This window comes from Otolemur garnettii, unplaced genomic scaffold (assembly GCF_000181295.1).
Source record: "Otolemur garnettii isolate 467f Iridium unplaced genomic scaffold, OtoGar3 scaffold00156, whole genome shotgun sequence".
Taxonomy (NCBI): Eukaryota; Metazoa; Chordata; class Mammalia; order Primates; family Galagidae; genus Otolemur; species Otolemur garnettii.
Genome location: NW_003852551.1, coordinates 3831517 through 3845304, shown reverse-complemented (window position 1 = coordinate 3845304; position 13788 = coordinate 3831517). Strand labels below are relative to the sequence as shown.

At 42.0% G+C, this 13788-nt stretch overlaps 1 protein-coding gene and 1 non-coding gene across 5 annotated transcripts in view; both read right to left on the bottom strand.

The window, feature by feature from the left end:
• Nucleotides 1-13788, bottom strand: part of FAM76A (family with sequence similarity 76 member A) — a 30203-nt gene that overhangs the window by 4662 nt on the left and 11753 nt on the right. For 2 of the 4 annotated variants that reach the window (XM_023519116.1, XM_023519117.1), the window contains exons 6-8: nt 10956-11042; nt 10297-10428; nt 2909-3044 (exon numbers count right to left, since the gene is read on the bottom strand). In XM_023519116.1, coding sequence (XP_023374884.1) covers nt 2909-3044; nt 10297-10428; nt 10956-11042 — 355 coding nt within the window. The remainder of the gene's footprint in view (nt 1-2908; nt 3045-10296; nt 10429-10955; nt 11043-13788) is intronic. The other 2 variants (XM_003799824.3, XM_023519118.1) reach the window with 2 other exon arrangements.
• LOC111728426 lies at nt 13304-13386 on the bottom strand. The gene has a single exon (XR_002775725.1).

Genomic DNA, 13788 nt, shown 5'->3' with positions numbered 1-13788 from the left:
AAAAAAATAGCTGGGCGTTGTGGTGGGCACCTGTAGTCCCAGCTACTTGAGAGGCTGAGGCAAGAGAATCGCTTAAGCCCAAGTTTTTGAGGTTGCTGTGATGCTATGGCACTCTATCAAAGGTGACAGAGTGAGACCCTGCCTCGAAAAAGAAAAAGAAAGAAAGAAAGGTGATGTGTGAATTGAGCTTTGAGGTAGCAATAGGCACATAAGGTTAGCAGAAGAGCATCCAAGCAAAGGGAATAGTATGGGCACAGGCAGAGAAGTGAGAGATAACCAAGGGATTATTTGAATGGCCAATGAGCCTGGAGAGTGCAGAAGATTAGGCTAGAGTACATAGGCATGATGTCCAAGAGCCTTGTTCCAACCAAAGGAGTGTGACCCTGATCCTGAAAGCTATGAGAAACAATCTACTTGTTTCTGCTCCTTTAAAAATCCTAACTCTGCAAAGCAGTAGAAATAAGTATTCATTTTGTCTCTATTTTACAATAAATCCTTTTGTGTGCTATCTGATCTAGACCTTGAAGAGAATATACTTGGATCCACTTTCATCTGACAATAATGTAGTAAACAGGAAAGAATACAAGTCTATTCCCATATAGCTCCATCTTACTAGTAGGAAAAAGCATTAACATAGTAGAAAGAACAGTAGAATCAGAAAGAAAAGGGTTCATTCTCTTGTTCTGCCATTTACCAGCTATGTGATTTGGACACATTATTTAACCTCTCTGGATCTGCTTCCACCTTTGGAAAAGGGGGCAGAAATTAGAAGAAAGAAAACATGTAAAAGATTTAACATTATAAATGTCTTAAATGCCCATTCAGAATGAATCATGGCATTCTGAACTTGGCACAAGGGGACAGTCTCGGGGGAAAACAAGAGGTAGAGAAGGGAATTGGAACTCTAACAGGAAAAATACTGGAGACATTCTTCATCTATGAAATTATTATGATAATAAGTTCTACCTCAAAGGCTTATTATAACAATAGATTAGTTAATATATATAAAGGACTCAGAATACAGCCAGGCACAAATTAAGCACCCAGTATAAGCTAGCTATTTTTATCATTATATTAAAAAATGAGATATTGTCTAGAACCTAAAAATAAGATAAATAGTGGACATGAGTCAGAACAAGGATGTGAAAAGTTCCTTTTAAAGTGGGAGGATGGCCAGGCGCAGTGCTCACACCTGTAATTGTACCACTCTGGAAGCCTGAGGTGGGTGGATTGCCTGAGCCAGAGTGAGACCTCATCTCTAAAAATAGTTGGGTGTGGTGGCAGGCGGGTGTGGTGGCCAGCAACCTGAGAGGCTGAGGCAAGAGAATCACCTGAGCCCAAGAGTTTTGAGGCTTGCTGTGAGCTATGATGCCACAGCACTCTATGGAGGGTGACAAAGTGAGACTCTACCTTAAAAAAAAAAAACTTAGGGAGGATGGTGGCTGGGTGAGGTGGCTCATGTCTGTCATCAGCACTCTGGGAGGCCGAGGTGAGTGGACTACCCTGAGCTCACAGGTTTGAGAGCAGCCTGAGCAAGAAAGAGACCCCATCTCTAAAAATAGCCAGGCATTGTGGCAGGTGCCTGGAGTCCTAGCTACTTGGGAGGCTGAGGCAAGAGAATTGCTTGAGCCTAAGAGCTTGAGGTTACTGTGAACTATGAGGCTACAGCACTCTACCAAGGGCGACAAAGTGAGACTATCTCAAAAAATAAAAATAAAATATTAATATCCTGTATTTAAAAAAGAAAAGAGGAAGGATGGTTTTATTCTGTGGATATTAAGATATTAGGAATATTAAGATTAGGGTGGCACCTGTGGCTCAAAAGGGTAGGGCGCCAGCCCCATATGCCAGAAGTGGTAGGTTCAAACCCAGCCATGGCCAAAAAAATAAGAGGAATATAAAGATCAAAGATATTTTATATGAAGACAGAATATTAACACTGAAGATATTAATTATGATATTAGTGTTTGAAGAATGGGTCACGGCTCAGCACTCATGGCTCAGTGGATAGGGCACCAGCCACATACATCAAGGCAGGTGGGTTTGAACACGGCCCAGGCCAGCTAAACAGCAATGACAACTGCAACAACAAAAAAAGCCAGGTTTTGTGGCAGGTGCCTGTAGTCCCAGCTACCTGGGAGTCTGAGGCAAGAGAATCACTTATACCCAAGAGTTTGAGGTTGCTATGAGCTGTGATGTCACAGCATTCTACTAAGGGTGACTTAGTGAGACAATATCTAAAAAAAAAAAAGAATGGGTCACTTAGTAAGGGAGTGATCAGCAATGCAAACACAGTGGTATAGAGTTATGGGAAAGGGTGTACCTGAATGCTGTATAAGGAGGAGGGAGATCTGGCCCATATACTTTGAACATTACTGTCCCACAGACATGGTCATCCCCATGGTAGAGATGGAGGCATCAAGTTCTTTTATTCTGAGTCATTAAACATTCCAATTACATAACTACCTCCTCTTGTTCTAACTATGCTCATTCAGCACCTTCTGATTACAACCTTCCAAATAGCTCATGCTAAGAACAGTATGCTATTACATGCCTGCTGTGAATTAAGATGTGGACACTGTGGTTTTTACATCATCTCTGTAAGCTTGGTTAACAAATGTCCTCTCTGAGAATTGAAAGTTACCTTTAAGTGCTGAGAAAAATCAGCTTTCTGAATCCACTTGACTGGAATGAACAGACCGAGTAATGCCAGCCCAGGAGTCATCTTGGTAAACAGCTAGCCTTTCTCCAGAATATCCCTGCCTTGCCATGCGATCTTTCAAAATGCCGATGGTTAAGTATCTGACAAGTATCAGTTAAATGGACTTAACATAATGGCCCATCCCATATATTTTGGTATGACAGGCATCAACCTATCATACTTTCAAAGATCTATCTAAAATCTTACCTTTTTCTCTTTCTCTAAAATCATTTGATCCTTTTGATGCAACATCTTTTTCAGGGTAGCCACTTCTTCCTTCAGTTGGGCAATGATGACAAAGTGGTCAGTACCTGGTGAGTCCAGAGCCAGGTCTGGGGAAAAGCTAAATAAAAAAAATGGAAAGGGGGGAAAGAAATCATAATTTGGGTGGATAAACTTTACCTGATGCATCCTAGGCCACTTGACTGTGAGCAGAAGCAACTATTTGAATTCCCAGCATTAAGTACTTTGCTCCATACAGGCCAGGCTTGACAGCATTTGCTGAACTGCACAGATAAGGTGGTCATTAGGTAACTCTACCAAACAAAACCACCATCTGGCAATATTCCCTCACCATCTTCTCTCATATTCAGGGCTAAAATAAATGCCACATCCCAACAGTCAAGGATATTGTTTCAGTCTCACTAAAGATCCCCAATGATTTACTGATGAATTTTGTGACTGGATAAGTAAATTCCAGATAAATTATAAACTGTGAGCTCATGCTTTTTTTTTTTTTTGCAGTTTTTGGCTGAGACTGGGTTTGAACCTGCCACCTCTGGTATATGGGACTGGTGCCCTACTCCTTTGAGCCACAGGGGCCACCCCTCATACATTTTTATTTAATGCTCCCTATAGAGCTTGTCTTTTAGCTCTTCTGTCCCCAAACTCTGTGATATAGTGCAGCTGCCAAGCTGCTGTATTCTTTTTTTTTTTTTTTTTGAGACAGAGTTTTATTGTCACCCTCGGAAGAGTGCCCTAGTGTCATAGCTCACAGCAACCTCAAACTCTTGGGCTCAAGGGATTCTCTTGCCTCAGTTCCAGAATAGTTGGGACCACAAGCGCCTGACACAACGCCCAGGTATTTTTAGAGACAAGGTCTCATTCTTGCTCAGGCAGTCTCAAACCTGTGAACTCAGGCAATCCACCCCCTCTCAGCCTCCCAAAGTGCTAGGATTATAGGCATGAGCCACCGTGCCTGGCCAAGCTGATGCATTCTTACCCAGGAGCAGTCCTTCATTAACAGAGATGAAATTAATAGGAAGGAAGCCAATCAGGTGCAGTGGCTCACGCCTATAATCCTAGTACTCTGGGAGGCTGAGTGGCTCAGGTGGATTGCTGAGCTCAGGAGTTTGAGACCAGCCTGAGAGAACAAGAGTGAGACCCCTGTCTCTATTAAAAATAGAAACACTAAGGCAAGAGGATCACTTGAGCCCAAGAGTTGGAGGTTGCTGTGAGCTATGACACCAGGGCACTCTACCCAGGGCGACAGCTTGAGACTGTGTCTGAAAAAAGCAAACAAATAAAAAAAAAGGAATAGGAAGGAAGCCAACTTCCCCACACTACAACTGGCCAGCAAATTGCCATTCCTAATCAAGAGGACTGCAGGTTGTCATCTCCATTTTTTTCTCTTTTGTTTGAGACAAGGACTTGCTCTGTTGCTTGGGCTAGAGCACAATGGCATTATCATAGCTCACTACAACCTCAAATTCTTGGGCTTAAGTGATCCTCCTGCTTCAGCCTCCCAAGTAGCTGGGACTACTATAGGCACCCACCAACACCACCCATCAAATTTTTGTATTTTTTGTAGAGATGACATCTTGCTCTATTGCCCAGGCTGGTCTCAAACTCCTGGCCTCAAGTGATCCTCCGAAGTGTTGAGATTAAAGAAGGGCGCTACTGTGTCCTGCTATCATTTTCAAATTAAGGATTCTGTGACATTAAGTTAGGAAAGGAACAAAGAGGTGGCAAACTCCAGAGTCGCATAACAACTTGGGTTTTCAACATATTCCTCTCAGCAATGGCACTGGAACATGGTCTTATAATCAAGATGCCATGTGGACTACTATGTTCTTTTATCAGTTTCTTTCTTTTTTGAGACGGAGTCTATGTCACCCTTGGTAGAGTGTGCTATGGCATTACAGCTCACAGCAACCTCAAACTTAGACTCAAGCAATACTCTTGCCTCAGCCTCCCAAGTAGCTGGGACTACAGGCGCCGCCACAATGCCTGGCTATTTTTTTTGTTGTTGCTAGAGTTGTTATTGCTGTTTAGCAGCCCCAGGCCAGGTTTGAACCTGCCAGCCCGGGTATATGTGGCCGGTGCCCTAACCACTCAACTACTGGTACTGAGTCTTTTATCAATTTCTTAATGAGAAACAGTTATAGGGAATCTGCAAAACCCTGAAAATAATGTACTATCTTGGGTGGTTTTTAGAGTGAGGATCCATAACTTTCAATGGCTGGTCAAAGGTATCTCAGACCCAAAACAAGTTAAGGAATCACAGCCAAAAGGGTTAAATCCTGCCCTTCTTTAGAGAATTCCCAAAGGAAGCTCTTTACTTTTCCCAGGACAATCTTTTAGTAAAACAAAAATCTGTTTTTCCTAAGCACTAAAATACTCCCTATGTCAATAGTCAATATATTAACAATTCATAGTGCCCTGCTGTTGTTCTTTCCCATATCTTATGCCACATCTAATAACCAGCATTTCTCTACACAGGAAAAAACTCCAAATAGCAAGCCTAACCACTGGATATACTTCCTCATAGTCTCCCAAGTCAAACATCTCTATGGCTAGAATCAGAAGACATAGTCCACTGATAAGAATATTCTCCCCACCACAGTCTACATGAAGCATATAAGAAAAATGGCAGAGGAATCAAGGCTTTCATAACTGATCGATGTGCAGAATTACTGGATAACAAAAAGAAAATGCAAAATGATAAAAACAAGGCACGCAGGAGAAAGTATTGAAAAAACGATCACAGTCTCTACCAACTCCAGATCTGGAAGTGCCCTTATACCTGTACTTGCTGCCCTGTATCTGTTTCAAACCTGCCTAGGACTGTCTTCCCTCAATCTAATAGTCTATTTAAACCCGTAACTGCAGCAATGAATGCACCGAATGAAATGAAGTAATGAACTAGTGTAAGTTGCTTTTTGTCATCCCTAAAGCTCCTAAGGCTTTTCTTTACCTGCTTCTTGAGAGAAGATTCTTCCCATATCAATAAGTTGTTGACAAAACCAGTCCAGTCTATCCTGTGTTAGGGTCTGACCTCTCTAACACTGTAATTCCTAGTTCGATAAGAACTGCTGGAAATGAAAAATGATGGCTAGGATTAGTAAGGCAGACAATCCAGTCACTTTCCAAAAGCCTCCGACAATGGGGAACTCACTTTTCCAGGAAACTTTGTCTCTTACAAAAAAGCTCTTAATATAAGAACAATTTTCACAGGTTGAGCCAAAACCTGCCCCTCTATAATCCTACACATTGGTTCTGAGTCTGTCCTCAAAGGCCACACAGAGTAAATCTGATCTTTCAGGCACATTTCAGAGGGTGTATAAAATAAAATTACAAGAAACAGAAAAAGAATGTCCTTTAGAAACAATAAACCACAAAGTGTGTCTCAGTGTCAGACTACCTTCTTACAATCTATGGAACAATAAAAAAATGAACAAAAAGTACTTGATACATTTTTATCAAGGAAAGAAAGCTAGAAATTAACTCCCATTTTCCTCAAATTGAAAGTTTTTGTTACAATTTTAACAAACAAATTATAAACCATCAAGATAGAGAGGCTATGGATTTTGTAGATATGAAAAAAGACTTGGCTTGGCACCCATAGCTCATCTGTTAGGGCGTGGGTCACATGCACTAGGCCTGGTAGGTTTGAACCTGGCCCAGGCCTGCTAAACAAACAACAACAACAACAACAAAAATAGCCAGGTGTTGTGGCGGGTACCTGCTACCTGGGAGGGTAAGGCAAGAGCATCACTTTGGCCTAAGAATTTGAGATTGCTGTGAGCTGTGATGCCACAGCACTCTACCGAGGGCGACATAATGAGACTTTGTCTCACACACACACACACAAAAAAAAGAACGAAAAGAAAAGAAAAAGAAAAAAAGACTAAGGCATCTTTTAAGTATAAAACAATTAGAGAAAGCTAAGGTAATGTGTTTTGTATTATGATACAGGAAGCTATTAAGAGGAAAAATAATCAAATATGCCTCAATATTAAATAATAGAGGATAATGTGGTAGTACAGAAAGGTTAATAAAAAAGTATTAGAGGGCAGCGCCTGTGGCTCAGTTGGTAGGGTGCCAGCCCCAGATACCGAGGGTGGTGGGTTCAAACCCAGCTCCAGCCAAACTGCAACAACAACAAAAAAAAATAGTTGGGTGTTGTGGTGGATCCCTGTGGTCCCAGCTACTTGGGAGGCTGAAGCAAGAGAATCACTTGAGCCCAAGAGTTTGAGGTTGCTGTGAGCTATGACACTACAGCACTCTACTGAGGGAGATAAAGTGAGACAATGTCTCTACAAAAAAAAAGAAGTATTAGTGGGCGGTGCCTGTGGCTCAAAGGAGTAGGGCGCTGGCCCCATATGCCAGAGTTGGTGGGTTCAAACCCAGCCCTGGCCAAAAACTGTAAAAAAAAAAAAAAAAGAGTATTAGAGAGCAACATGCAGAGACATAGGGAATAAAAATAAAAGACCAAGGGCATAAATTTTTTTTTTTTTTTTTTTGAGACAGAGCCTCAAGCTGTCCCCCTGGGTAGAGTGCCGTGGCATTACAGCTCACAGCAACCTCCAACTCCTGGGCTCAAGCGAGTCTCTTGCCTCCGCCTCCCAAGTAGCTGGGACCACAGGCGCCCACCACAGCGCCCGGCTATTTTTTGGTTGCAGCCGTCATTGTTGTTTGGTGGGTCCGGGCTGGGGATTCGAACCCGCCACCTTAGGTGTACGTGGCTGGCGCCTTAGCCGGTTGAGCTATAGGCGCCGAGCCTAAGAGCATAAATTTAAAAGTATATGAATAGATCAGGCGTGGTGGTTCACGCCTGTAATCCTAGCATTCTGGGAGGCTCAAGTGGGTGGATTTCTTGAGCTCAGGAGTTTGAGCTCCACCTGACCCTGTCTCTATGAAAAATAGAAAAGTTAGCCAGGTATAATGGCAGACACCTGTAGTCCTAGCTACTCAGGAGGCTTTGGCAGGAGGATCGCTTAAGTCTTAAAGTTTGAAGTTGCTGTGAGTTAAGATGCCACTGCACTCTACCCAGAGCAACAAGGTGAGACTGTGTCTCAAAAATAAAAGTATATGAATATTTTAAAAGTAGAGCCAGGAAAGTGAATGTGATTCATTAAAAACTGTGAGGCAGCTACAACATATTTCATATTTCAGAAATAAGACTGATTACTGTTGGTACAGAACTGAATTGAAATAGACATGCTGTTTAAAAAAATGTTTGGTTTGCCTGAACTAAAAAGGATAGCCAAAAAAACAAAAGATTGTCAGAATGCTTTTATCCTTTTGGAGATAGTCTCACTCTGTTGCCCCAGGCTAGAGTGCTCATGGCCTCAGCATAGATCACAGCAACTTCAAACTCCTGGGTTCAAGTGATTCTCCTACCTCAGCCTCCCAAGTAGTTGGGACTATGGGTGCCCACCACAACACCCAGCTAGTTTTTCTATGTTTAGTAGAAACTGGGTCTCACTCTTGCTCAGGCTGGTCTCGAACTCCTGAGGTCAAGCTATCTACTCTCCTCAGCCTTCCTAGGATTATAGGTGTGAGCCACCAAGGCCAACCTCAAAATGCTTTTTTTTCAAAGTAAATAAGAGCAAGAAAAAAACATAAAAAGTAAAAAGGATAGCAAATGTAACTTATCTTGTGCTATGAAAATCTAAAAAATAGGCCTGGGCATTGTGGCAGGCACCTGTAAGTCCCAGCTACTCAGAAGGCTGAGGCAAGAGAATCACTTGAACTCAAGAGTTTGAGGTTGCGGCTCGGCACCCATAGCTCAACCGGCTAAGGCGCCAGCCACGTACACCTAAGGTGGCGGGTTCGAATCCCCAGCCCGGACCCGCCAAACAACAATGACGGCTGCAACCAAAAAAATAGCCGGGCGTTGTGGCGGGCGCCTGTGGTCCCAGCTACTTGGGAGGTGGAGGCAGGAGACTCGCTTGAGCCCAGGAGTTGGAGGTTGCTGTGAGCTGTAATGCCATGGCACTCTACCCAGGGGGACAGCTTGAGGCTCTGTCTCCAAAAATAAAAAAAAAATAAAAAAAAATTAAAAAAAAAGAGTTTGAGGTTGCTGTGAGGTATCATGCTATGGTACTCAACCCCAGGGTAAGTGAATGAGAGTCTGCCTCAAAAAAAAAAAAAAAGAAAATCTAAAAAATGCAAACAAGTAGAACAGAATGTTAAGACTGCTATTATAAAACATTCAAATGCAATCTATATATTTATGAAAACCATTTTTGTGGTAGCAGACAAAATTTTCCACATTTTCAATTATTAACAGTAAATTTTGCTTAAAGATTAGCATGTCATTTTAAGGAAAAAAGGATCTTTTAAAGTCTTTCCCAGAGGACATCATGAAAAACCATGTACCTTAGTCAAGGATAATCCTACTTGAGGAAACAGTGATTGCTGGTGACCAGATGGGAGTTTTTAGCTTGGTGTATCCATAGCAATAGATAGCAAGAATAGTGGCAGTGTCTCAAGAACAAAATAAGCTAAAAGAAGGTAAACTTTAAGGATTGGTTGGTTAAACTAGAGGATATGAATGAGCTCATTCTAGATGCAACACAGCCTGGATCATAAAGGAGCACAAAACAGAAATGATGACCCTAAAAGCCATGGGCTCTGGCTTAGGTCTTAACAAAACAATTGAAAAAGTTCCTTGAGGTGGTGGACAACTTGTACCATATCTAGTTTCTTTACAATGGCCCGATTGGCTGCTCAGAGAATAGTAAAGCTGACCAGGGCCAGGCACAGTGGCTCATGCCTGTAATCCTAGCACTCAGGGTGACCGAGGCAGGAGGATTGCTTAAGCTCATAATTTTGAGACCAGCCTGAGCAGGAGTGAGACCCTGTCTCTACTAAAAATAGGAAAAATTAGCCGGGGGTTGTGGCAGGCACGTATAGTCCCAGCTAGTCGGGAGGCTGAGGCAAGAGGATTGCCTGAGCCTAGGAGTTTGAGGTTGTTGTAAGCTATGATGTCAGAGCACTTTACTGAGAGTGACAAAATGAGACTCGGTCTCAAAAAAAAAAAAAAAAAGATGGTGTTTATAACTCCTCCCCCCTTGTAATCTAAATATCTAAATTAAAGCTTATTGAATTAAAGTTTTAAATTAATAAAACTACCCGTAAACAATTTGTAGAGTCTGAAATCAAGTTAATGAAAAAGGCAGTGGGAAAGAGTAAACGTCACAGATGTTTTTGTATTCCTCTAAATAAACATTCAGTCCCAGTTAGCCAATATGCTGGTCTGCTCCCATATCCACCAATGGCTAAGAAGGAGATGTGGGAATGGGAGAAGTTTTCAGAATGGGAATGATTCCAAGAATTCTAGGGAAGAGTATGCCAGATAATCTCACTTCAGGATGCCTGGGCCTAGAGGAACAGGAAAATGGTTGGCCCCAAGACTCTCTTGCGAAGCAGCCCACTGCAACAACACGGATGAGGTGCTCTGGATATTAGGACAAAGCAGCTCATAAGGCGAAGCATTGCTGAGAAGGATAAAAATACACATTTAGACAGTCTTAAAAATGAAACAAAAATTTAAATGCATCTTATTCTTCCCTGATCTAGCATCTACAGTGGGCTGGCTTTCTGAATGCTAAAGAAGCATAGATCATCCCTCAGAAACCGAGCAACACTGTCTTAATTTGTCTATGCTCTGCCTCTTGAGACCAACTCCTGCCCTGCCCGGAGGAAGCTATGGGCACAGACCACAAAGACAAGTATCCAGCTCTTGACTTCTTTGAATTAGTATGGGGGAATTATTTAATGGACTAAAGACTTCAACTGCTATCAAATCCAGTTATGAGTTTTTAATCTTTTAATGACAAGATTAGATTTATAAATAAATATCAGTATTGTTTATTTATAAGCTATCACATGACTAGTGTAGCACCTCTAAAAGGTTTACTAATAGCCATAAACTAGCTCCAAGGCATAACCTAAAATGTCTTCCTGTTTCAGGAACCATGTATGCATTTCAAATGTATGCGCACACATACTCTAATTGGCTCACCTGTCTCCATTAGTTGTGATGGACTCAAACTTGGACTTTTTCTTTGGGATTTCATTTTGAATTGAAGATGTAGAAAGTGTTTTCTGGCTTTTAATGGCAAAAATAGACACACAGAGACATTAGAAAGCAAAGATTAATAAAATGTCACAATGAAAGCTGTCAAACAGACCAATGTAAAATAGTGGCTCTTTTATGCAAGCGCTTTCTTGATTATTAGAATCTACCAAAGTATTGATTTTGTAGGTCCTGGATGTATGGGTGGCTAATTTCCAAAGGACAAAAATAAATTCATGACCTTAATCAAATATTACTTGCTTTACTAATAACCATGAGAACATAAGAAGACTTTAATAAGAAGTATAATCTGTCTTACACTTAAAAAGTACTTTTATATTGTCTCTCATGCGTTTTATAATTCAGCGAGGTATAGATGAGTTATTGTCACTACTTCGCAAAAACAGCTCATCAAGGTTAACTTATCTACTAAAAGATATTCAGCTTGTCAGTAACAAAGCTGGAACTGGAAACTAGGTCAACATATTTGAACTCCTAGTCTAGTTCTTTTTTTTTATTTCCTTACTTATTTTTTATTTTTATTTCTTTGCTTTTTTTGTTGTTGAGACAGAGTCCCACTACCCTATGCTCTGAGCAGAGTGCACTGGCGTCATAGCTCACTGCAACCTCAGACTCGGGCTGTGGGCATCCCACTGCCTCAGTCTCCAGAAGTCGTTGGAAATACAGGTGCTTGCCATGGTGCCCGGCTGGGTTTTTCATGTTTTTTAGGAGTCAGGGTCTCACTCTCATCTCAAAGTCCTGAGCTCAAGCAACTCTCCCTCCTTAACCTCCAACAGTGTTGGGATTATAGGCATGAGCCACCGTGTCCAGCTAGTCTAGTTCTTCTAGTTCTTCGTTGTATTTCTGTGAACCTACTGATTTAGCCCCTACAAATTTAACAAAATGGGTCCTAAAACAAAAGCTGCACACCTGTCTCTGTTATGCAACCCTTTCACTTTGATGGATGTTCAAATGCAAAGTCCAAAGAATTCTGCACACCTTCCCTCCTCTGACCTCTCTTCAGTGTTTGATACCACTGATCACGTCATCCTTCTTGAAATTTTCTCACTTGGTCATCCTCTGACTTTTGTCATAGCTGCTTCTGAGTTCTCCATTCTTAAATAGTAAATGCTTCTGTTTTCTTAGTTCTCTATCCTTAAATATGAAATACTTTGGTTCTCAGCCTCTAATTCAAGAACCAGGCCTTAACAACAACCTACAAAGTGGTTGGGAAAATAGTGTTCCCCAGAATATCTGCATTAGAATCATCTGGGATTTTTTTTTTTTGAGGAGGGGATGTTTATATAACGAAGTAGATTCTTAGACTCTCCCCTAGAGCCTACTGAATTAAACTCTGTGGTGGAACGGCAGGAATATGCATTTTTATTTTTATTTTTTGAGACAGAGCCTCAAGCTGTTGCCCTAGGGAGAGTGCCATGGCATCACAGCTCACAGCAACTTCCAACTCCTAAGCTTAAGTGAGTCTCTTGCCTCGGCCTCCCAAGTAGCTGGGACTACAGGCGTCCGCCACAACGCCCAGCTATTTTTTGGTTGTAGTTGTCACTGATGTTTGGATTCAGCCCAGGCTGGATTCAAACCCGCCAGCTCTGGCGTATGTGGCTGGCGCCTTAGCTGCTTGAGCTATAAGCACCGAGCCAGGAATCTGCATTTTTTAAGGTATTAGAAGTATCCATAGACCTGGCATGGTGGTTCACACCTATAATCCTAGCACTCTGGGAGGCTGAGGAGGGTGGATAGCTTGAGCTCAGGAGGTTAAGACCAGCCTGAGTAAAACTGAGACCCCATCTCTACTAAAAATAGAAAAACAGAGGTAAGAAGATCACTTGAGCCCAAGAGTTGGAGGCTGCTGTGAGCCATAACTGCACTCTACCCAGGGTTATACCTTGAGACTCTGACTCAAAAAAAAAAAAAAAAGAAGTGTCCATAAAAAAAGGAAGAAAGGAATCTGCATTTTAAATAATCCCTACTCCCAGTGATTTTTATGCGCTAATAGCCCCTGTTCAGATCTCTCTCCTGAGTTCTAGGCTAAGCGCCTATAAATAATAATTCTCAGTGCTTCAAACTCAACTTCTCAAAATTGAACTTCTCTTCCTCTCTCCTTCCCGTATTCTCTCAGTTAAGGATCTCTCTGCTCACCCAAATGAGAACTCTATGAATTGTCCTTTACTCACTCAGCTCCTGCCATGTACCTGTTCATTAGAATATCTAAATTTCTTATAATCCCCCCTTCAAAGTATCTTCCTGAATACCTGCCTTTTCTTTTTCTTCTCGCCCAGCCTCAGTCCATTCTCAGCACACACTCCATCACCTGGTTCCCAGAACTCAGATTGCGCAGTGGTCATGTCATCATCGGCCAGGGCTCACAGTTAAAGCAGCAGATACCTCCCTAAACTTCTTTCCCATCTAGCCTCACCTGCTCCCCTTCTCTCCCTTACCCAGTGCACCAAACATCTGCCTTTTCTATCTTGACAGCCACTGCCTCAAGTGAGGAGATGAGGTTCTTGTTTGGAGGTTGTTTGTTTTTTAAGAGACAGAAATCTCACTGTGTTGCCAGGCTGGAGTGCAGTGGCACGACCATAGCACACTGTAACCATGAACTCCCAGGCTCAAGCGATTCTTCTGTCTCAGCCTCCTGAGTGACTGGGACTACAGAAGGGGATAACCACACCTGGGCAATTTTAAAATTTTTTTGTAGAGATGAGTTCTTTTTTTTTTTTTTTGAGACAGAGCCTCAAGCTGTCCCCCTGGGCAGAGTGCC